Source organism: Microtus oregoni, unplaced genomic scaffold (assembly GCF_018167655.1).
Source record: "Microtus oregoni isolate MIOR12 unplaced genomic scaffold, Mior012 000067F_000, whole genome shotgun sequence".
NCBI classification, from domain to species: Eukaryota; Metazoa; Chordata; class Mammalia; order Rodentia; family Cricetidae; genus Microtus; species Microtus oregoni.
The window spans coordinates 3,980,520-4,004,731 of record NW_024543953.1 but is presented as its reverse complement, the minus strand read 5'-3'; the positions used below and the strand labels follow the sequence as shown (position 1 = coordinate 4,004,731).

Below are 24,212 nucleotides of genomic sequence, written 5' to 3'. Positions count from 1 at the left end.
CAGAAAGAAATTTTAACTCCTTGGCCATCACTTAAACCTCCATATTTCACTGAGACAAGGTTTTCCTATGTAATCCAAGCTATCTCAAAAATCTGTGTGTAGTCCAGTTTGGCTTCAAACTCATAGAACCCCTCTGCCCGAGCCTCCTGAATTCTAGGATTAGAAATCTGTGTCACGACATGAAGCTTTTACATATAATTTTGAATATGCTAAATGCCATCGGAATGTACACTTTAAAACAGTTCACATGTTAGTAGAAGGTGAGAGGGGTTAAGAAGTCTGAACTTGCAGCTAAGTCTGCTCCCTTTTTGTCTCTGCTCTTCAAGGCAAGCCTGCTTCTCTACTTTCGGCCCTTGAGGCCAGCTTTCCTGCTGCATTCCAAGGACTTTTGGCATGGACTGCAGTAATCAGAGCTGGAGTCGTGAAGTCGGCTTGATACCCTCATGTCTTTCTACCTCTCTGGTAGCTAATTCTGGGTCTATTTACCTCACAGACATGTCGTGACAATTGAGTGGGCTGATGGATGAGAAACAGCTCAATGACCGACAAAGCACAGCACAGTATGAAGGATTATTGAGGATATTTATGACCAAGCTGAATTGCTCACAAGACAATTTTCTCTTCCTTATTCCTTTTCTGACATGGCAGCCAATTTCCATTTCAGTGACTTGGGATTTTGAGAAGACAATATTGCAATCTTTCCCTTTTTTTCCAGAGCTTGCCAAAAATTTGGTCATTCCTCCTGATGTCAAATTAAAACAACCGAGAGACATGCACTGTGTGCTGGGTGGAGGTGGTGCAGGGGTTTAAGATCATCTCTCAAACACAAACAACCCCTCAAAGGTCACTTTTCCTCAGAGCCCTTGACGGAGCCTCCTGTTTCACAAGGAGACTGTTCACATCTCCTCTCTTTTCTGTCTTCCTTTCTAGGAAAAGGCAATCACCATTAAAACTCTGTGTGGTGTGCTGTGGCATGTGTGTTTGTGTGTGTGTGTGTGTGTGTGTGTGTGTGTGTGTGTGTGGTGTGCTGTGGCATGTGTGTTTGTGTCTGTGTGTGTGTGTGCGCGCGCATCCACACATACATACACATAAGTGCATGCATGCTTGTATTTATTTATGTGGAGACCAGTAGACCTTAGTTGTATTCTATACTAGCTTCTAAACATACTACCAAATGACTCTATAGCCTACCAAAGAGGTACTTGAACATCAAGTTTCGTTGTTGTTTTAGTCACAAAAGCTAGGAAATGGAATCAATTGATGAATGGATAACAAAAATGTGCAGTGTATATACACAATAAAATTTTATACAGCAGTAAAAAAAAGCATGAAATTCATGGGTAAATGGGTGGAACTGGAAAACATTGGAGTAAGGTAATCCAGACTCAGAAAAACAAACATCACATATTTGTCCTTGTATGCAGATTTTAGCTGTGTGCATGTGCCTGTGTGTTGTGGAATATTACTCTATTTAAAGATGTGTTGCATTTGTTTATGTTGCAGAATATTACTTTAACTATGTAAAGATGTTTTGCTTTGCCTGCCTAAGACACCTGACTGGTCTAATAAAAGTTGAACATCCAATATATGCAGTATAGGGATAGGCAGGGCTGGAAGACAGAGAAATTAGGTATGAGGAGGAATCTAGGCAAGAAAGATATGATGGAGAAAGAAAGGGCGACTCCCATGGCTATCCAGGTAGGCAGCTACCAGTCAGCCAGACATGGAAGAGGCAGGAAAAGTAAGACATGCAGAAGGAAGAAAAGATAAAAAGCCCTTAGGCAAAACATAGATGAAAAGAAACAGATTAAATTGTTACAAGGGCTAGTGGGACAAGCATAAGATAAGGATGAGTATTTGTAACTACTAGTAAGTCTCTGTATCATGATTTGAGAGCTGGTTGATAGCCCCAAAGAAAGCCTGCTCTGTGGCTTTGTGTGTGTGTGTGTGTGTGTGTGTGTGTGTGTGTGTGTGTGTGTGTGTGTGTCTGTGTGTCTGTGTGTCTATGTGTGTGCCTGTGTCTTTGAGTGTGTTAGTTATGAAAATAGAAAAGTGACCATAAGAAGGGAGAAGAGATATTGAGCAAAGGGGCAAAATAGCAACATGTGACATGAAAACACTAGAGTGTGGGGTTGAAAGATCCAAGGCAGGGGTGGTATGAGAGAATTTGGAAGTTAGTGAGAGTTTAACAAAAGTAAATTATGTTTGAAAACACCATAATGAAATGTAATGAAACAGGATACTTTGTATGATAATTAAAAATAAAAGTATTTTTAAATCACAGGCAAGTGAATTAACAAGTGGATATAACTTTCACAACATTTAAAATGATTCAATACATGATAATATTTGAGAACACACAAAAATCAAGTTTGAGCCAGCTCCAAAAAATTCCCCGAATGTCTCCAATTGGCACAGTGCATCTGACTGCACTGTTGTCTCTGTAATTGGGTTAACACCTCATCAGAAATCCAGGTTTCAGGATCACAGTGCTGTCATCTGAGGGATCAAGGCACTTTTTGGGGGCCATACATTCAAGACTGTCCATTTCACAAGGGTGTCCTGCAGGCAGAAATGAAGCTGTCCTGTAGCATGGACAATCACTACCTTGCCCAAATTGACTTCAACCAAGAAAAACTGGGGCCAGAAGAGAAAAGAAGGGGCAATATGGAGCCTACGAAATAAACTGTGTTCCCAGGACTCTTTGCAGGCCAATTTTTTCTTTCCCATATACTATGGGACAATGCTCTTGTACACTCTAAAAATTTGACACTTGTATTAGTTCAATAGAATCCTGATTAGCCAGTACCCAGGCAGAAAGTATAGGTGGAGTGACCAGAATAGGAGAATCCTGGGAAGAGGAAAGGAAGAGATGCAGTCTGGAGCTAGATACAGAGGAATCAAGATGAGAACGCTGCACTAAGCAAAGATACCAAGCCACATTGGTAGCATAGAGAAGAATTATGGGTTAATTAAAGTTATAAAAGTTGGTTAATAATAAGCCTACGCTAATAGAGCAAACAGTTTATATTTTGTATAAGCCTCTGTGTTTCTTTGGGACTGAAGAGCTTCAGGACTGGGTGGGACAGAAACTTCCATTTACACCCATACTCTTTCACTGTCAACTATCCACTGGCTCACATCTTCACAGACCTCCTCTAATTGCCTAAAAGTTTCCTGTTGTAAATGTAATTTCTTTCCTAAAGATTATATTGTACTGGATAAATGGAGTAGGACACAGACAAATCCACACACCTAGAAATCAAAATGATTCAGTGGTAAAAAAATAAATAAATAAAAATAAAATAAAATGCTTTTTACCTGAGGACCCAAGTTCAATCCTTGGAACCACAGAATTGAAAGAGAGAACCAAATCCCAAAAGTCGTCCTCCACATATGCAGCATTCCCTGCCCCCAAAATACACACACACACACACACACACACACAATCATGAAACACAGCAGGTTTTTTATCCTTTCAGCAAACATTTACTGGCATCTAAATTTAACGAAGTACTGAATAGAAACAGCAACAGGAAACTTGATCAAACCCCAAGAGGACTGCAAAGGGCCTTGAGCAGGAGTCTCAAGACAACAAAAATCGGGTTTGTTCAAGAGGAAAAGGGTGAGGAGGCCTGGGACCTGACTTTGAGGCCTACAGTGAAGAAGCAATGCTCCTGGACCACTGATGCTGTGCCCATGGCTTGTTCCTCCATTTACAAGGAGGAGCTCCAACTCAGCAGCTCGTTTGAAGCACATTGCATATCGTAGTGCTCGGAGCTGAAATCGATCTGCAGCAGTGACTCAGAGGCAGACAAGCAGTGCAGTCACAGATCTCTGTCTGCATTCCCAATTTGCCTGCTCAGGTTCTCGCCTTGTTAATGTTATTTACCAAGCCCTATGGTCCTAATGGTTTTCCCAGCCCTTGCAGGAGCCCTCCAGCTAATATCCCTGTATGTATGTCACATCTTGTCACTGCCTCTGAATTCAACAGATTCTGGCAGCCTGTCTGCAGACCTGCTTGCTCACTCTGTCATCCCAAGAGCCTGGAATATAGCCTAGTGTCCCCAATCCTATCCCTCCCACAACAGACCCCAACCCTACATCTTCCCAGAACAGAACCCAGCACTATCCCTTCCCAAAACAAAGCAGAGAGCTGAATGGCCCAAAACTAAACAGCTCCTCCGTCTTCTAGGGCAAGAAGTGGAATAACCTGTCACCAACAGTGCTGCAGCATGGACTTGGGCTACTAGCATATGTGACCAGAGGTTCCAGCAGTGACAGAATGGGGCAATCACCAGAAACATGGGGATAGGGAGATTTAGAGCCAACATTTGGAAAGCTTATTCTTGCTTGTACTCGTGTCTGTTCTACCGAAATACTTTGATAACTAAGGGTTTTCATGTAGCCCCCTCAGTGAAATCCAGGTCACAGAGAAGGGCTCCCAGGATATGGAGAGCAGGTAGAGGCTTGGTATCACCTGTGGCACTACTTGTGGCGTTAGAGCGCCCCCATGATACTCTGAGACCAAAAACAGAACAGCACATGGGATGGCTTTCTGGAGCTTCAGAGCAGCCAGTAAACTGTAAGGCAGTCAGCTAGGAGAGAGAGCAGCCTGTAAACTGTAAGGCAGTCAGCTAGGAGAGAGAGCAGCCTGTAAACTGTAAGGCAGTCAGCTAACTGCAGGACTAAAGTGCTGTTTGGCTCCACCCACGCAACATGTTCACCCCACCTGGCTTGACCTCTGAAGGTATGTGCTTCAGTACCGAACAAACCAGTAACAAAGCAGCCATTTTACCATGAACAACATCAGGAACTTATGATTAGTAGCATCTCACTAGTGTTCCCATCCAACCTTGGCTCTAAAATCCTGGAACTACCCACCTTAACCATGCTTTTAGATCAGAAAGAAGTGCTGAGTCCCAAGAATTTGGCCCCCCAAAACTAGAGGGATACCCAATGACCCCAGGATACCCACTCCACTGGCTTCTCTCTGGTTCCATAATTCCAGGAGAAATTGGAAGGACTTGAATGTGGCATAAAATCAGGTTATGAAATCAAGTTGGCATTTAAATGACCTAACAACAAATTGTTCAATTTAATTTGCTTACTCAATCCAATAAAGGAGAAACAAGAAAACCTATCTAATTAAAAACATTGATCCACAGGAACTGGCAACTCCAAAGGCCTTGCTGGAAGTTAGCACTGCAACAGTGTGATACAAGGATATGAGAGAAGACAAACAGATTCTCTTCCTGCCTCCAGGAGGGCTGCAAAGGGCCCTGAAAAACTCTGAGCTCAAAAGACAAATCAATTTGTTCAGCTTAACCAGGGAAGCAAGGTAATTCTCAGAATTGTAAAGCCCAAGAAAGAATTAAATTCTTGCTCCATCCCACCCACTGGCAGCCACAGGCTCCACCAATTCCCAGACACAAACTGGGACCCTTCTCGTGGTCTTACATCTTTGCTTGGTTGGCTCCCTGGTGTGAAATTCTATCTGGTTTGCCAGACTGCATCTTTCAAGACCAGTATAAGATTTTCAGGAAAAAGTAAATATGTCCACAGAACAAAATCGTCACGGTCTCAGGCTCTTTTATAGCACTCTATACTTTGAGCTACATTGAAAATGCCAAAAATAGCAGGGTCTCACAAAGCCTGGGGAAAACCACAAGAAGCAGTGGCTATAAAGATGATGCTCTCAGCCGGGTGGTGGTGGCGCACACCTTTAATTCCAGCACTTGGGAGGCAGAGGCAGGTGGATCTCTGTGAGTTTGAGACCAGCCTGGTCTACAAGAATTAGTTTCAGGACAGGCTCCAAAGCTACAGAGAAACCCTGTCTCCAACCCCCCACAAAAAAAAAAGATGATGCTCTCTCCCCCAGATGCTGCTCCTACTAGATCCTCCATAGGAATGGTCCTGGTTCTAATCTCAGAGCTGAGACCATTCCTGAACTGTGCAAACATTTTAGCCCCACATGCATCTTCATTGTTACCCTTCCCATTGAGGCCAGCTATCGCTGGCTTGCTGAAGGACCCTTAATCAGGACTAGATTGTCATTCCAGGGAAATGTCCAATTCAAAGAGAAGCAAAATCTCTTAATATTTGGCAGCTCCATTCCTTTCAGAGGAAAAGTGACCTGCAAGTGAACCCATAGCCAGTATGGCATATCATTCCTCCTGCTGGGACCAGATGGCATCTCAACCCTGCTTATCCCTGCTTCTTGTTCTGGTTGAAGAACTCTGCCTTCAGCAGAGCCCTCCAGAACTTAAGTAAAGCAACACAGAGACACACCGCAATATACAACAAAGAAGGCTACAGGCTGGAAATATTAATTCCCCAGGGATCTCTCCTTAAAGAAGAAAGGGGGAGAAAGTTACCAATACCCGTGAGCACTAGCAAGAGGAATATACATCTACTTTTAAGAGATAAAATGAAGTTTTGGCGAGAAGGTGACTTTAAGAGGTGGCCTTAAAGACAAAGAAAAATGTTTCAGGCAAAGATTGGAAGCAGGGAATAGGAGTAAGCTGAATACCTTGTAGAAGTATTCTGGGATAGGCCGTGGAATGGCCAGGACTTGTGTGTGGATAAAGCACACCCAGGACTGAGAACAGGCAAAGAAATTCAGTGGAGAAAGAATAGGAAGTCAGTACCTTAAGACTCTACCAGCATTTGCAGTTAGAGACACTGACATTCCAGCGGCTGCTCTAGACCCTAAAGATGCAGTGGGAAAGCAACAGTAATGCTTATCTTGGGGTGCTGATATGATGGGTGCTGAGTACTAAAAAGGAAAGTCAAACAGGATAGCATGACTGAACACCATGGAGGAACTGGGATTCTTTTCACGGTTTATCTATAAAGGATCCTGTAGAGTCCTAAAGGGAGAAGAACCAATCTTGAGAAGATTTAGAAGATGGAAGAGCAAGTATGAGGCTACAGAGGCAGAAAGAAGCTTGGTGTGGATGAGGAATCAAACAGAGACTGAAAGCCTGGGGTGGAGAGAAGTAGGTTGTAGAAAAGTCAGCAGTGTCAGAGACCCTGGCAGGGCCATATCTATTAGAACTGGAGACATGAGTTTAGATTTTATCATAAGAATAATGGAAACCTACTAAGAGATTTTAAGTAAAATGACAGGATATGGTTTTCTTGTGGATAATGGACTGAAAAGAACAAGGTCAGAACCCAGAACATCTCTTTAGATGTAACTGAAGCAGTTATGACTGTCCAGAAAAGACCTGGTGGTAGCCTTAACCAGAACAAGAGGAGTACAAATGGAAGTGGTTCTGGGAAAGAGACTGTTCCAGCAGCCATGTGAGGCCCTGAAGGCACCACCTAACTGTTAAAGTCGAGCCTGGTGTGGTGCGGTGTGGTGGTGGTGGTGGTGGTGTGTGTGTGTAATAGAGGAGTTGTGACAAAGAACCAACCACATTTTCTTGATGTTGGTGTGCCCTCTGGTGGCTGGGTTTCTTGATTGTGCCTTGAGTACTTCCTTGGCCTCTCTCCAAGGAAGAATGTGACAAGTGGTTTATCTTTCAGCATCTGGCTAAGGAACAGATAGCTTAATGCTGCAGATACTGGAGCTCAGTTCAGGCCAGGATGGGATGGCAGTCTGTAAGAGAGGCAGGGGCCAGCAAGGGCCAAACACAAAGGGAAGCAGTGGGAGGCACTGGGGGCTTTTGTTTCTATAGAAAGTCACCATTACAAAAGAAATTTGATGACCATGGATGAATGTGACAAATTATTATTGGTGGATATTTTCAGAGCAAAACAAAACCATTCCAATTTAAACATTTGTAAATTAAGAGCAGAGAACATCAGGTTGTACTGAATAAACACAGCACATAATGGAAAACGTACTTCTGTTCCTACACTACAGTCAGTTACAGGAGAGAGGCGGGGGTGGCGGCCAGCAACAGGCAGCAGAGAGTCACGATCTTGCTGAGAGAACACAGGAGAGGGGGTGGATAGGCCTTGGTCAGAAATAGACACTGTCTGACTAGGCTGACGTCCAAAGACTCACCGGATGTCTGCAGTGTGTCCAAACAGATGCACAAACACAAATAACAACTCTCTCTCTCTCTCTCTCTCTCTCTCTCTCTCTCTCTCTCTCTCTCTCTCTCTCTCTCTCTCACACACACACACACACACACACACACACACACACACACACACACACAAGATTAAGAGAACATAGAATTTGAAGCACAGCAAAAAGTGGTGGAAGATTAAATACAAGGATGTCTGGGGAAAGAGAAGCTGAGCCCTAAAGTCTGTGCCTTAAACCCGGTGAAGCAGAGGAACACCATGCTTTGTCAAACCAAGTAGCTGTGAGGCGTGATTAAAGGTGAACCAGACTCCGTAAAGAAACTATCACTTTCTTGCTGATAAGAAGGCAAACATTTTCAATACAGCTATCCACCTGTATCTGGCACCAATGATCTTCTGAGCTTACAAGAATAACAACTGTAGGTTCTAGCGCTTGGTAAAAAATGAATTTAGTGCAGCCTTAGCAACAAGCATCATGGCAAGCCGCTGCCTAGGGCTCCAGGGGCTCCTCCTCAGCTTGGCTGCATCTCTCTTAAGCTGGAGAATTTAGAGTCTTTTTCCAGCACAATACCAGAACTGAGAAGCCAAATACACACAAAGTAGTGATCCTTCACCAGTGCCATCTCCCTACTGCCACCTCCAAGGGCCCAGGACCTGAGTCTGTGTGATATTCCTCCAGGTAAGACTTCCTCTAGCTAAAGCTTCCTACTACAGGCCAAGGTATAAGCCAAGAAATTGCATTAAATTTAAAAGAAATACAGTTAAAAGAATTAAAATTCATACATTGAAATACACAGAAGAGTGAAAAGACAACTTGAGGGAGAGAAAACACATATTTACAAATGTGGTAAAGAGTTAATATCTATAATATATAAATGACATTACAGTTTGATGACTCAAAAGTGGCCAAAGAATTTGAAGATATTTTTCCAAAGAAGACATCCAAATGGCCAGCAAACATGTGAAAAAAACTGCACAGATTCATAATTCATAAGAGAAAGGCAAGCCACACTAAAATAAAGAACTGTCTCGCGCCCAGTAGAAGGGCTCATATCCAAAACCTGAAAATAAATGTTGGTGAGGATGTGGAAAACTGAACAAGCGTGGCAGTTCCTAAAAATGAAAGAAACCACAGGACCCAATAATTTCTCTTCCAGACATGTGTCTCCCCAAAGGAACTAAAAACAGGATTGCAGATAAATTTGCATATCCATATTCCCAGCAGTATTTCAATAGCCGAATCATGGTCAGAAACTGCATACTCATCAACTGGATGAATAAGTAAAATGTGTCATATCTATACACTGGAACGTTATTTGGCCTTTGTAAAGGAAGGAAAATATGACATGAGATGTAACGTGGATGTATTTTAATGATGCTATTTGATAAGCTGACATGGAAGAAATGCTGCAGGATCCTATCTATGTGACCTTTGTAGAGATTAAATGAGTGCTGCCATGAAGCTGGTGGGGTGGAATAAGGAGTTGTTTAATGCATACTGAGTTCTTGATGTGGAAAGTGTTTGATGATCAATTTTACACAATGGTTAAGATGCTAATTTTTACAGCTATTTTCCTATGATGAGTGGATGAGTGAATGAATGGAGAAGAGAATGTTCATGTCTGACCATGAAACTGGGGTCTGTATGTAGATGGTACCCAGTAGCCAGGACTTATTTCTGCAACTCCAGATCATCTGGCAACACCAAATCGGATGCATACCTTGTCCTCCAGAATCAGTATGTGACTGTTTGCAGGTGGACGGATAGTGACTTTCAGTCACTTCTGGTTCTTCTTTTCCACATTCATTCACTTGCACATTCCCTTACGGTCTAGGGGGATAAACATTGAATGTCTCCTCTGTGGAAGACGTGTCACCAAGACTGCAGCCAAAGCAGTGACCTTTCCTTCAAGGAGCCCACAGTCTGTCAAAACTGACCCAGGAAAGAAAGTGTTCTGAGAAGCACAGACATCTAGAGAAGGTGTGACTGCCTAATTAGAACGGGGGTGGAGGCGAGAGGATCTTCTCCAAGATTCTGGTTCTAAAGGCCAGTAAGGCTCAGGAGGGTAGAGGAGGATGTTCACATATATGCCAGGAAAACTCTTGGGAGAAGAGAGGAGAAATGTGAGGAAAGAAAGAATTGAGCAATAACCACAAGTACCTGAAAGGAATTTATTAACTTCTAAGTGCCTCTAATTCACAGTAGTATAGACTTCACAAACTCTTCAGAACTTGTGTGCATAGAGAGGTGGCCCAAAGCTGCCAGGCACCTCTTTCTCACAGTGACATTGTCTGATAAGGAGGTCATGACTCTCAGCAAACACACGCAAGCCCACCCTACCATTCCCTCATAGACTTTGCATACCTTGGCAAACAGCATGCAGGGGCCCAGTGTCTGCAGCCACTTCTTAAATGCATAAACATGCATGAAAACAGACTGTTTAGAGCACATGTTAGAAAAGTATGGGGAAGAATGCAGTAGGGAGTGGCTAGATAGAAAGAAGCCAAAAGCAGGAGTCAGGCATTGTGGTGCACACTGTTCTTCAGAGAACACTGTTCAGACTTCTGGTCCCAGGAAATCCCCCTGAAGGACAGTTCAGTTGTTCCCTGGTTCCTTTTCAGACTTGGGCAGTAAGCACTTGGAAATCCAACCCACAAAACCTACACTGTCCAGAAGCTTGACCATTTTCTGGGCTTGGAGGGGGACTCCAAGACATTGTAGCCAAAACCTTAAGCCCTAGCAAGGCTTTGGGGGAGAGCTCAGAGAGGCATGAGGACAGGTGTTTGTAAACGTGGAGTTCTATTCAGGACTTCTAACCAGGGGTCAAAGCAAGGCTGGATAGGCATCTCTGGCTATTCATCAGCAGCTGCCTCGGGGGTATTTATTCCATCTGATAGGTAATCGTCCTCATGGTTCTGTTTCATCTTGGTCTCCAGCACTGTGATGCGTTGCTTGAGCTTCTGCTGGGCCCCCGTGTACTCAGCCAGCAGGCGGGCAAAGCGAGTGTACAAGGTCTCCATGTTTGTCTCCAGTTGCTCCAACTTCTCCTGAACATCTACCTCCATGCTGGCAGCCACCTCATTCTCATCCAGCAGACCTTCCTTCATCAGGATCTCCCGACCCCTCTCCTCAAGGACTTTCTTGGCATCAGGGTACTCAGTCACAGCTTCCATGAGATCATCCTTGGACAAGCAGAAGAGATCTGAGTAACCCAGGCTACGGATATTGGCAGTGCGCCGATTGCCCATTTTGCTGCCCTTAATGTTAAGGATGCTAATCTCTCCAAAGCAGCTCCCGGCTGAGAGCAAGGCATACTGAGTCACACCATCATCGGCTACCACTGCCAGCTTGCCCTCCTTGATGATGTACATTTCCTTGCCAATGTCCCCCTTACGGCAAATATAATCCCCAGGACTGAAGACCTGGGGACGAAGCTTCAGTACCAGTTCCACCAGCAGGCCAGCCTCACAGTCCTGAAATATGCGTACTTTCTTCAGGGTGGACAAGTGGACGTTAATGGCTATCTCAGCCCTGAGCTTTGCTGGCAAGTTTTTGAGAACTTCTCGTTCATCTACTGTCTTCTTATTGGTCCACAAGTAGTCAAACCATTTGATGACCTTAGCTTCCATTTCTTTGCTGACCTTTCGGAACTGCATGTAGTGTTTGACAGCGTCAATCTTGGCCTGGAACTCTGCTCGTGTGGCATTCATGTTGGAGATCATGGAGCCCACATTTCCCACAATAGTGGCAAAGATGAGGACACCAATCAGGAAGTCAAAGATGACAAAGAGGTACTCTTCATCCTTTACAGGGGGTGGTGTCTCTCCAATGGTGGTGAGGGTCAGTGTCGACCAGTAAAGACAGTAAATGTATTCCCTAGCCAGGTAGCCATACTCAGGGTCAGTAATGTTTGGGTATACCCAGGTGTCAACCCCAAAGCCGATGGATTTGGAGATAGCATAGTAAATGCAGGCATTCCAATGGATGATGACCAAGATGTAGAGGACCAGATTGCTGATTCGAAAGATGTTGGGGTAGCTGGTGCGTGTCTCAGTGCGGTCAAAGAACTCAAACATACGGGCAAAGTGCAACAGACGGTTGAAGCGCACCTCAGGGCTGTGGATACCCACAGCAAAATAGATGAGGTCAGTGGGGATGATGGAAGCCACATCGAGTTTGAACTGCAAGGTGTGGATATAGTTGTCACGCAATTTCTTGGGGTCTTTGACCAGGAGTCCCTGTTCTAGGAAGCCTGATAGAAATACAAAACAACATGTCACTTCTGTCCTCTGTCCCGTGTCTCCCTAGAAGATAATTCTCAGCAGGGAACAAACTACTACTTAGCTTTCCTTCCCACAGAGGACTATAGATCACACAGGGAGACTGGCCAAAAGAACCCTAAGAAACCACTCTCAGATATAAACCTCCATAAGTATGTGAGTCCATAAGATTTAGAGTATCCTAGCAGAGGTTCACTGAGGAGATGGGCTTCAATACCATGTCCAGTCAGTTTCTTCAAATTTTGTCTTATTTCTTTGGATTTAGGAGTCCAAATGCTGCTGTGCACTCACCTGTGCGCAGTCGGATGAAGACGTCTGCAATATAGACAGTGTCTGAGAAGTAGTCCAGCACCAGCCACACCACAAAATAGTTTCTCTGGAGATCACTGAAGCAGGCTCTGTAAGGGGACAGGGCTGGGCTTCACTGACAAAGCCCTAGTGACTCAGCTATATACATACTTCTGTGGGGAGAGCTTCACATGGCCTCCAGGGACACCAGTGCGTCACAGGCCACTTGGTAACAATGACTAGTGACTTCTACCTCAACCCTTATTACTAAATCAACATTGCTGCATGTGCATCACCATTGATCATTGCTAGTCTTCCTCATCCCCTGGACTGTGAGCCCCAGAAACAGGACACATCTTAGTCGTGACTATATGCCAAATCGCTGGTCCAGGGCCTCAGATTGCACGTCATAAGTGGTTTAAATCCAATAAATAAATAAATAAACAAAGCATTAGGAGACCAGCTGACTGGCTTCTGTATTCATTACTTCAATGGATTCTTATTGAACACGTCATCGAACCCTGGCAGGATCAGAATACAGATAGTAGTGGGGTTTAAGCTAGAGGTGCTGAGACTAAAGAAAGATTGGTGGCTACAGGAGCTTTGGAGGAAGAAATTGGCAAGATTTTGAAAATGAATGAGTAGAACCTAGGGAAGGGCCTAGGGAGGGGACAGAGGAAGGGAAAGATCTGATTATGTACTAGTCCAAGGGAAGAATGGTCACATTTAGAACCAAACTCCCATAAAATGTGCAGAACAAAGTAGACCACAGCCTTCAGCCATACTGGGCCATCAAGAGATTAGGGAGCCTTGCTCAAGTTAGTCCTTCTGTCCAGAATGCCCTCTCTGCCAACCTCATGTATTTGAACCAATTGCTACCTCCCACTAAGATCTCAACTAAGGTCTCTGTCAAGCCCATTATGATGGCCTATTCTCTAGCAACTTGCTATCTCCAGTCCCTGGTAATATCTTGCTCATTTCTTTTGTTGCATGTTTATATTTGGTCTAGCTGAGGACACTGGGGGAAAAGCAGTGATTGTGTCTGTCCTGTTTTCCATTGTACACCCAACACAGAGCACAAAACCCAATTAGTATGCAGGTCATTCTTCCTGCATGAATGACTGGCATAGGGTAGTATTACGTGAACTGCTGTCAGGAAAAGAGAGGACCACGTTCAGTGGACCTTGAAGGTCAACCTTAGAGTTTTATCATGAGAACAATGGGGAGCCATTACATGGTTTTGGAAGAGAGAGTAGTATAACCCAATCTCAGTCTCTACATAGAATATTAGTTGCAAGTGTGGAAGATGTACTTGAGGGATTAAGTGTACCTCCAAGGCATAGAGGTGGGACTACTGTAGTTTTCCCAGAGAGAGAAGGGAGATGATGGCCTAACCAAGGACAGTACTGATGTACGAGAAAAAGAAGCCAAAGATTACAGGAAAGGAGCAGGAAAAGGACCAACATGAAGACTTGATGGCATATTGAATAGCGGGAGCATTGACAACAGGGGGGTGAAAAGAGAATTCAGCAATCAAGAGACTTCAGAAAGAACATTGGACTTTTGCATACTCTTTGTCCAGAGTTTAGATTTTTGTGTGATCTTAATTCCATTTGCTGTAGACTCTGCTTCTCTAATAAATTCCACCTAGACCCCTCCACACTCACCTGGCCACCAGCAGGCACCAGTTGTAAAGAACAGGCATGGCAATGACAAACAACCAGCGGTAATACCAGTCTCCAGCTGGGTCCAAGACAAACAGCTCAAACTTCTTCCTTTAGAGACAAACAGCGGTTACTAGAGTTCTAGGGCTCCAGGTTTCAGAACCACAAATTCTCAAAAGTATTAATGAATTAAAGGATTGTGGGTTGAGGTGTAAGCTGTCTTCTAGTTTCCTTTTGCAGTGACCCACAGCCAAATAGCAGGCCTCCATTCTGACTGAGAGCAGGCCTCCATTCTGACCGAGAGCAGGCCTCTGATCCATTCTGATGCTCCCCTGCCCTCTGAAAGAGCCTTGCCCAGAAGATACATCGAAGACAGAAGTTGTAGCACAGATAGTCTTTGAGGGGATTTGAGGAGGGTGTATCTTAAGATGGTGAAAGAGCTTTAAGCCTGTTCCCACAGTCCCTTTGGGGAAGAAAGAAACTCCAGGCTAGTGTATAAGCTTCCTCCCCTTTCCATTCTTTAGACTTCAGCCTCCAAACCACTTTCCCAGATGCTTCATCCTAACTTGGCAAGAGCCTTTTCCTTCCGCTGACCAGACATGGAGGATGTCAACTTGGCCAGACATTCACTATCTTCTACTGATTCTTCGAATATCAGCCCCTCCAGTTATTCTAAGTTTTACTTTCCCTCTCTGTCCCTCCTCTTCTGTTTAATCATCTAGGTCTCATGTGTCTGACTCCCACATAAGCCCCTTCAAAAACCTATTTTCTTGGGCATGATGGAGCTGGAATGGGCAGGGCTTCAACAGTACTATGTGACTACAGCCTCCCTTCCTGATCATCACAAACTGACTGCTGGAGCTAGAGCTGAGGTTTTATGCCCTTGGATGAGTTCCTCTCCTGTCGAAATCCACTCCATGGGCAGCAAGAGAATGTATAAAAGGGTACCACTATGGCATCCAGTTTCCCGTGGAAAGATCACTACTGTTTGAGAGGCCCTGGGTGAGGGCAATAGGAATGTTTAGAGTAAAAAGAAGCATAGGCGGTCATCTCCACCTGTTCTTTATCTGCTATCACAGAGCTTGGCACAGCCCTGGAACCACTCCTGATGATGGTTAGCACCCCACTGAGCTCTCCCATGGCAAGTATGGGAACTTTTGGAGATCCCAGAGAGTGGATAGATATACTTGGTGCCCTTTCCATCGCTGTCCTTGTCGCCTTTGCCATCCCCCTGATGTGTTGTCACAGTCTGGAGCTCAGGCCCATGGAAACGCTCTAGGAATGAATCAGGCCTTGGTTCCTCCTCACGGAAATTCTTGTTGGCCCAGTCTCTGATGACCCCCACCAGGCGAACAATCCTAGAGGGGAAAAAGAAAAAGTGTGTGCCAAAGAAATGACCTGCGCTGTTTAGACAAGACCTGTCCAAGCGTGTTCACTGCCTGTTGAGGAAGAGGAGAAAAGAGGAAAAGCCGGAAATAGACCAGGCCATGATTTCCTGTATGCTAAGATCTGGAAAGAGGCCAGCATTGTGGACAAGAGTTGGGGCTCAGGCATTATCTAAAGTATGTCCTGTGGGGGAGGGTAGCCCTCCAAAGATTTCCTATGTAATGGAACTTTACAGTTACTGTGAAACACAAACAGGAGGTCTTCAAGGCAAGATTGAGACTGTAAAGAGTCAGGACAGGTCAGTACGAAAACAGCCCCAGGCTTCTTTATTTCTCTATGAGGCCTATGATCTTAAGACCCTATATATAGGCCCTTTGCCATAAAGACTCCCCTCTTCCCAGTGCTAAGGCAGCCAAATATGAAGGGAAGTCTACTCCCAGCTTGCCTCACAAGAACCTCTAAAGCAGTGGAATAACACCTGGGCACTGGAATTTCTAAATGCTCTCCTGGTGATTCTAAGTCAGTGCTTCTCAACCTCCCTAACACTGCCACCCTTTAATATAGTTTCTCATGTGGTGACCCCCTCAAGCATAATATTATTTTGTTGCTACTTCATAACTGTAATTTTGCTACTTTTGTGAATAATAATATAAATATCTATGTTTTCCAATGGTCTTGGGTGAAAGGGTAATTCCACGCCCTCAAAAGGAATCACAACAAGTTGAGAACCCCACTGTTCTAGAGTCTTGTAGAAAGGCCTAGTGCAGCTGAGAGGAGGGTCATAGTAACCATTCGACAGGCCCCAAGAATACAAGGGGTAGCAGCAGGTCAGCTGAAGTGGAGAACTCACCTTCGAAAGCCACCCCTCCCCCTCCGTGGGGTATCCATCTCTGCCAGCCTTTGCAGTTCTGAGGAAGTGTCATCATCAAGAGCCACAGACTGTGGTCTGCATAGAAAGAAACAGAGTTGATCCAGAGTCTCTCAGCATGAGTTTTCTTTCCTCTTAGGACATGCCTAAACATCTCACAGTCCCCTTGGAAGATATCCTGGAGCAAATGGAGCTTGCTCTATGAGTGTAAGCCAAAGCTCCAAGGAGATAGTGGAGACTCTGAGTTATTGATGAAATCACCCAGGCTGAGCTGAGAGTGCAGCTCAGGGGTAGAGGGCCTTCCTGGTAGGTACAAGGCCCTGACGTTCTACCCTAATTCTGGCAAAAAAAAAAAAAAAAAAGAGGGTGGGGTAGGAAATGAGAATGAGGAAAGAAGAAAGAAGATAAGAAAAGCAAAAGTCACCCAAGTTCAGTGCACTCACCTGCTACCTGTTCTGTGGTCATCTTTGCCATTGGCCTTAATGGAAGGTGGAGGGTGATGGTTGTGGTTATTAGCTGGAGAGCTCTTCACACCATTGGGCTTTTCGGTCATCCTCCATGTACATGCAGGGCTCTCACCTGACAAGGCGATAACCAGTGGACTCTATTACCCATAGAGAGCAGGGCAGCTAGAGGCGAACAGAGTGACCTTAGTAGTTCATGCATCAAAACATTCTCTAGGGTAAAGGTAAGAAAACTACATTGTATAGTTTATCACCGTTTAGATTTTAATAACACATCAGAGTAAGGAAGTAGAATCACTTTCTTGGCCCTTAAGGGCCTGACACTGAAGCTAATGCTGAGTCTGATGGCTTCAGATTGCTATAACAGTCGTTATTCAGGCGATCATGAGGTTCACTCAGACATGAAAGAGATGTGCAGAAGAAGACATATTCACAAGATAGACTGAGAAAAAGAAGCTGAGCAAGAAGCTTGTGTACTACAGTATCGCTCACCACAGTCGGGAAGAACGGGGGTCAGAGACCTCACAGTAGCTTTTCTCTTCTAAGGCTGATCCGCATGCCCCACTAGATGTGGGTAGAAATTGTCAACATGCCTCGGTTTCTCATCACTTCTTCTGGACTCACAGCTACCTCTGACTCCACATCACTGCTGTGAATTCTCAGACTCAAGAGAGTTGAGTAATTAAAGACTCCTGTGATGCAAACTGGGAGTGGGCAGGGGGAGGCTTTTCTTTGTGCTTGGATGTCTCAGTACTGGGAGAGATGAAATATCCTTCACAGCAGAGGAGCCTACACATAGGATCCCGAAATTGTCATCAGAGAGCCAAAACTCGGAAATCAGGTAGTGTGAGGTAACCTTTATGCTGGCCTCATATGACTGAACACAACGTCCATCTCGCCCTGAATATCTTCCTGTTGTTACACAGGAAATCTTGTGAGGACATCCACCCCCACAGCATGCCTGAACCCCAGCACTTGCCCTCAAGGCTGACCTCTTTCCAGCTTCTTTCACTTCCTCCAGCATCTGAAGCTGTCACCATGGTGACGGCAGGCACGTCAAGCAGCCTCAGAGATGCTCTCCTGGTGCTCTCTGTGGGACTATAGCATCAGGATGCTAATGAGGACACCTGAGGGAAAGGAACCAGCATCCACAAGTACTTGCTTGAACCCTGGAGGCAGTAGACCATGGAGACAGAAAGTTCCAAGCAAAGCAAACAAATCCAAGGCCGCTCACACTGATCAGTTTCAAGGCTGGTGGTGTTGAAGTGCAAGCTTTCAGACCGGGAGAGTACGTGTGTTCACTCTCTATGCTTCTGACATTAAAAAGGTTTCCTACCCTGTGACCCCCTGCATTGTATGTACCAGGAACAGGCCCTTCTATTTTTCTGATTCTCTTGTGACATCACTCAACCACGCATGGCCTTTCATCAGAAAAGTCCACTTAAGGGAGCAAGGACAGGCAGCTAACCATTACTACAGCTCACCCAGTCAGCCAAGTGGTTCTTGCAGGCACACTCTGCACACACCTCACCTACTCCCAAGGCATTTGTTACCAACGGGTTTCTAATCAGATTGTGCACACATGTCTATTGCCTATTAACCAGTTCCTTTGAGCTACCTCCGACCCTCAAATCCCACATAACAAAAACCACATTTGAGACATTCACTAATAAATTAGCCACCTTTTCATTTTGCCAGTCTCCTAACACGGACTTCTTTCTGTCAAGTCACTCAAGCCTGAAACCTGGATTTCACCACAATTGTTTGCTTCCTTGATCACATCCATGAGCATCACTCAAGAGCTAATCCATCCTCCTTCAAATTATTGAGCATCTGTCTTTCAATCACTCTCTACCAATGCTGCAGTCTCATTGAGGCTCCAAAAGCCTGTTGCAACAGACTCTTTTTTATCGGCACACCCTGGAGTCTGGCCTGGACATTGTCAAAGTTTAACTGAAAAGAAAATTAACTTCTCTTGGGGACAAATGCACTCTCATATCATGAATGAACAAGGATGGAGGATAAAAGCAGAATTTGGAAAACCTGAAGCTGTTCAAAAAGTCCAAGTAGTTAACCAAAGTGAAGACAAAGATGAGGACAGGCAAAAGGCTTGAAAAAGCACAAGAAGCGCTCCTAAAGAAGACAGATGCCTCAAGGCCAATGCCCAGTCTTAATAGGGAGTCAATGCTTCTATCTCCTGAGATGAGAGGTAGAATAGAAGGTGGAGAGAACAATAAGTTCCTCTGTGGGAGAAGAGTAAAAACAGCACAAATGAATTATCTTTCAGGAGGTGAGGAAGAGTAGGAGTCTGAGGGACAAGAGATAGAGCTGTAACTAACTCTGCAATCTTGGCTTATAAAGGGCAGAAATACAGTGGAAACAAAGGGAAGATGTAGGACTGAGAAAGGTTGGTTCTCTTTGTGTAGTATTGTTAATTTTTACTTTTGTGTTGCCACTGGTCTTTTTTTATTGTTCTTTGCTTATTTGTTTTTTGGGTTTGGGGGAGATTTGTTGTTTCCGGTTTTTTTTTTTTTTTACATCAAAGAGATAACAAAGCAAGCTGGGATTCAATTAGAAAATTTATTTTTGTGCTTGAGACCAATTCCACTAGAGTAGAGCCCATGAATGGTGGAAATGATATGTAGGGTTAGATACCAGATAAAATGAGATGAAATTTATCAGGTGCATCAGGAAGGGCTGTTGAAAAAAGTCAAGAGAGAAAGTAATAATTTTGATGGGAGTAGGAATATAGAGAGCATCAGTTGAAAGGGTTCACTTCTGTAAAACTCTAATATTATATGTGAAGAGGGAGGGGATTCCATCTTCAGGGATATCAGTCTTTCTTGTGCACAAACTTTGGAGGAGGCAAGATTTGCAGTAGGAATGAGTAGGAGAATCCAAAGTACTTTAGGTACAAACCCAGCAAGACAACAGACTACAGAGTTGCCACTGAGAAAAGAGGTGGACCAGAGATCTTAGGTGGGTGAAATAGCCAAGGAAAGCACCTTTCAAACCTAGAGTAAGGCGTGCTGATGCAATTTTCTAAAGAGCCCAATTTCAATCATGAGGACTTTCTGGGCCTGTTTTCATCCATTATCTCACTATCTGAGTAACTAGGATTATATAGATAATCATCCTGAAAAAATGAATCCCCGGGCTGGCACAATGAATCCCATGAACCTTGGCTAAAAGTATTTTCAGAGTTTCTTCAGAGTGTGCATAGGGATGTGAAAGCCAGAAAGCCTAGAAGTTCTGCTTCATAGCTCACTAAAATGATAGCTGATGTTCAATTCTTTCATTCACTCGTCTATCACACACCAGTCACCCACTGGGAGCCAGTCCCTGGGCTGGATGCTAAAGCTAGAGACGGTAGTCGAGCAGTGTCTATAGGAACCTCAGGATCAGTGTCAGATGACCTAAGGAGACAACCAGTCTAACTTAAAAGTCATTCTCTGTTCATATTCTATTGTGATTTCAGCAACATATCACCAATTATTCTCTGAAATAATGTTATTCACACCTTATTCCTCATCTTCCTTATCCACTGCTTCTCCTGTTCTTTGAGGAAGTGTCCACTTCTGCCCAACAGTAAAGTTTCGGTTGTGAGCTCATCCCTTCACTGGAGTATTTATTTTACTATCATTTCCTCCCCAGAGTGGTAGCTTTTAATGCATCTAAATGCCAGAAACTTCAAAACCTCTAAAAGCCAGAAGCCCAAACCTCTTCTCTGGAGCTCAGTTTGAGCCCTGACATGAGCATTTTGATGTGGAATAGACGCCTCAGGATTAACATGTCCAGAATTGAGGCCTTGATCTTCCCCTCCAGATACTATCCTCTCACACTCACCTGCATCTCAGGAAAGGCAAAGCCATACTTCTAGCAACGTGGGTCCAAAGCCTTTGTGTTTGTGTCATTCCTTTCACTTCTGTCCCACTACACATTCAAAGCATGCAGGCTCTACATTCAAAACATCACAAGCTCAATATCTCTATCACAGTTAAATTAATCCAAGCTTGGCACTGCAGATAATGAATGAGCTTTCGATGGGTAGTTGATTAACTGTCCTTTCACTCCTTCACTTTTTCTAAGCTTCCTCTCCCCCTTTCACTATTCACCTTAAGCTCCTTTTATATTAGATAGGTTAATTTAAAGGAATATACAACATTATTTATTGGTTAAAATGGAGTAACAAAGATCAATCTATCCTCCAGAATGCAATAACTATACTTAGGGAGAAAAGATATGAAACAACATTTCCCAAGACTTTAAACATTAAGTTACAAAGCAGAAATTCTTAGGCGGAAGGAAATAAATCAAGGGAGCCTTGTGATCAACCATCATTTTTCTTGTCATCTTTTTAGGCTATAACGTAGAGGGAGAAATGAAAGTGGACCTTAATGGATTCCCTGGATTGAGAAGAAAGCAGAGACTCCAAAGAGACCAGAGCATCAAGAGTGTGCAGAACAGAGTACTGGGAGAGGAGTGAACCTCAAAAAGAGAGTTACAGAGGGATTTAGCAAGACAGAGACAGAAACAGACAGAGAGACAGAGACAAGGAGACACAGAAAGGTCATATAAGCAAGATCAGGGAAGCTAAAAGTGGACCCTATCACATATTCAGCTTAGTACATATACCATCCTCCTAAATTCAGTATTCCAGGTCTCAGTCTTCAGATGGGTTCTAATACCACCTGTCGGGAACATGCGGTTGTTTGTGTGGTCTTGGTTAGACTACTCCGAAGAGCCTTGACACCAGTGAGGAATGAGTAGTTCCTACACTGAACAATGTTATGATCCTACTGAAAACTTGTAAAGTATAACCCAAATGCATTAAATTCTTCCCAAGCAACTAAAATGCAATCCAGAAAAAAAGCCCTAAAATGTTATCAGAAATATAAAATTAGGCAAAAGAGTCAGAGATGGACCCTCTCCACTGTTAGGAATCTCACAAAACCATCAAGCTAAGGACCACAACAGATATACAGAGAACTTGCTGCACACATGCAGGACTCATGCTTGCCACTTCAGCTTCTGGGAGCCCACATGATACTTGCTTAGGGGATTCTGTGGACCATGTTTTCTTGGTGTCATCCATCCCTTGTGACTCCTAATGCTTTTCCTCCCCCTCTTCAGTGGAGTTTCCTATCTCTGAGGGGAGGGCCCCAAATGAGACCTCCAATTTAGACTTTCTCTTGGCATAATATCTGGCTGTGGGTCTCTGTGCTCGCTCCCATCTGCTGCCAGAGGAAGTCTCTCTGAGGACAACTGGACAGGCACTGACATATGAGAATAGCATAATATCATTAGGAAGCATTTCATTGATATTTTTGACTTGTTTAACCTCATAAAGATTTTTGCCTTATCTTATTGTGTCTTTTTTTTATATACTGGAAGCCTGTGTTTTCCTGAAGAGGAAACAGAGGGGAATTGGTCTGGGGAGCAGGGGAGGTTGAGGGGAGCTGGGAAAAGGGAAGGGAGGGGAAACTGTGGTTGGGATATAATATATGAAAGAATAATCTATTTTCAATAAAATATAAAAATATAAAATTCCAACATTCAATAAGGTAATATCCATAATGTATCCATGTAAAATGACAAGATATGCAAATAATTTCCCCATAATGAGAAGTAAACGAGCTATTCATTGAAATGAAATAAGTCTAGAATTGGTATAAATGTAGAATTAACAGACAGCACATTGAAAGGTCCTACAATTTTATTTGCTGTGTTCAAAAATGGAAGTTTTAGTATGGAATTTTTGTTTAAAGGTGCTCAAATCAGATTCCTAGAGATTGAAAATGTATTTCATGAAATTAAAATAAAACACCACAGTGGCATTTCAATGCTCATGGGTGGTTGAATCCAGGGTCCCACTGAGGGTCAAGGAATCTGACAATGCTCAAATCCTTTTCAGAAAAGGGCTAGCAGCATATTTACATATAAGCCAGGCAGTTTCTCCCAGATTCTTTAAGTGTCTTAAAGTGATTTATTTTATGTGTTTTGCCTATACGCATGTATGTGTACCTCGTGGGTGCCTGGTGCCCAAAGAGGTCAGCAGAGGGCATTTGCAGACCCTGGAACTCGAATTACAGATGGTTATGAAACACCATGTAGAGGCTGGGTACTGAACAGGGATCCTCTGCAAGATTAGTGAGTACTCTTAGTTGCTAAGGCATCTCTCCAACCCCTCCCAAATTCTTTAAACTGACAGTAGATGCTTTAATACCTAAGGCAATGCCAATGTTATAAAAAATAATCTGAGCAAAGTATCAGTAAGGTGTGAAACAAGTTCAGTGGCCTGCTCTATGTGTCCATAATGTTCCTACAGGAGAAAGAGCTAAAGAGATAACTTGAACATTTTTCCAAACTTGATGAAAGCTATAAATCTACAGATATAAGATCAATGACACTTCAAGGGCACACACACACACACACACACACACACACACACACACACACACACACCATGAAGAAAACTTCACGGTGTCAAAATATAATTAAATTTTTCAAATTCATTGATAATGGGAAAATTTTAAAGATAATTTGCAAACTAAGGTACATTATACACTGAGTGGCAAGCCTAAGGATAGCATCATGTGCCCAATAAGGGCAACACAAACATATCTGATAAACTTTAGGCTTCCCTTCCAACATTAAATCAACAATTTTTGTCCAGTTGTCTGTAAAAAGCTAGAGCCCATCTTGTCCCAAGTCACGCCTAGTTTATCATACCCCTCAGCTCTTTGATAGCAAATGTTCATGAGTGGCCTGAATGTTGAGACTTTTTTGACTGTCAGTCTTCAGGATGGCTTGCCATACAAGCTTCCCTGTAAAGAGGATGCTCAATCTCTTCCTCTATGTCTACAATTTTCTACCCAGTTTCCCAGGTCCAGTAGTGAAGGCTATATCCAAACCATACTATCCTTATTGAAAGTTCCCTTCAGTACAGTACTTCGTGCAAACAGCCGTACTCAATGTTAGAACTTTCTCCTGAAAAACAGGCATGCACACTGGTGAAAAGAAAGGAGAAGAAAAGCATGGAGGTAGGAAGATAGGTAAGGACAGAGGGAGGGGGCATAAAGACTAAATTTGATGAGGTTTTGTGGATCTCAGAAGACAGACTTTAGAGAATGGAAATGCTGGTCATGAACTAGGGAGTAAGGGAGAGTAGTCATGATGGGTCTTCTGAAGGCGTTCATAAGACCCTTTAGATGACAA

The 24,212-nt window shown here is 43.7% G+C and overlaps 1 protein-coding gene across 1 annotated transcript; it reads right to left on the bottom strand.

Moving 5' to 3' along the window:
• Positions 1–10,896: 10,896 nt before the first annotated feature.
• Positions 10,897–17,083, bottom strand: Cnga2 (cyclic nucleotide gated channel subunit alpha 2). Its single transcript, XM_041640986.1, has 6 exons — positions 16,974–17,083; positions 16,513–16,608; positions 15,464–15,634; positions 14,280–14,387; positions 12,616–12,722; positions 10,897–12,296 (listed from the first exon to the last, which is right to left on the bottom strand). The coding sequence occupies exons 1-6, from the start codon at positions 17,081–17,083 to the stop codon at positions 10,897–10,899; spliced, it is 1,992 nt and encodes a 663-aa protein (XP_041496920.1).
• Between the last annotated feature and the right edge of the window lie 7,129 nt (positions 17,084–24,212).

Excerpts from the sequence above, each read along its gene's own strand:
- Cnga2 (XM_041640986.1), bottom strand. The coding sequence starts at position 17,083 with ATGACCGAAAAGCCCAATGGTGTGAAGAGCTCTCCAGCTAATAACCAC. Across the intron at positions 16,609-16,973 it reads GACCACAGAACAGGTAGCAG|ACCACAGTCTGTGGCTCTTG; the intron begins GTGAGTGCACTG and ends CTTTCTATGCAG. Across the intron at positions 14,388-15,463 it reads AGCGATGGAAAGGGCACCAA|GAAGAAGTTTGAGCTGTTTG; the intron begins GTATATCTATCC and ends TTGTCTCTAAAG.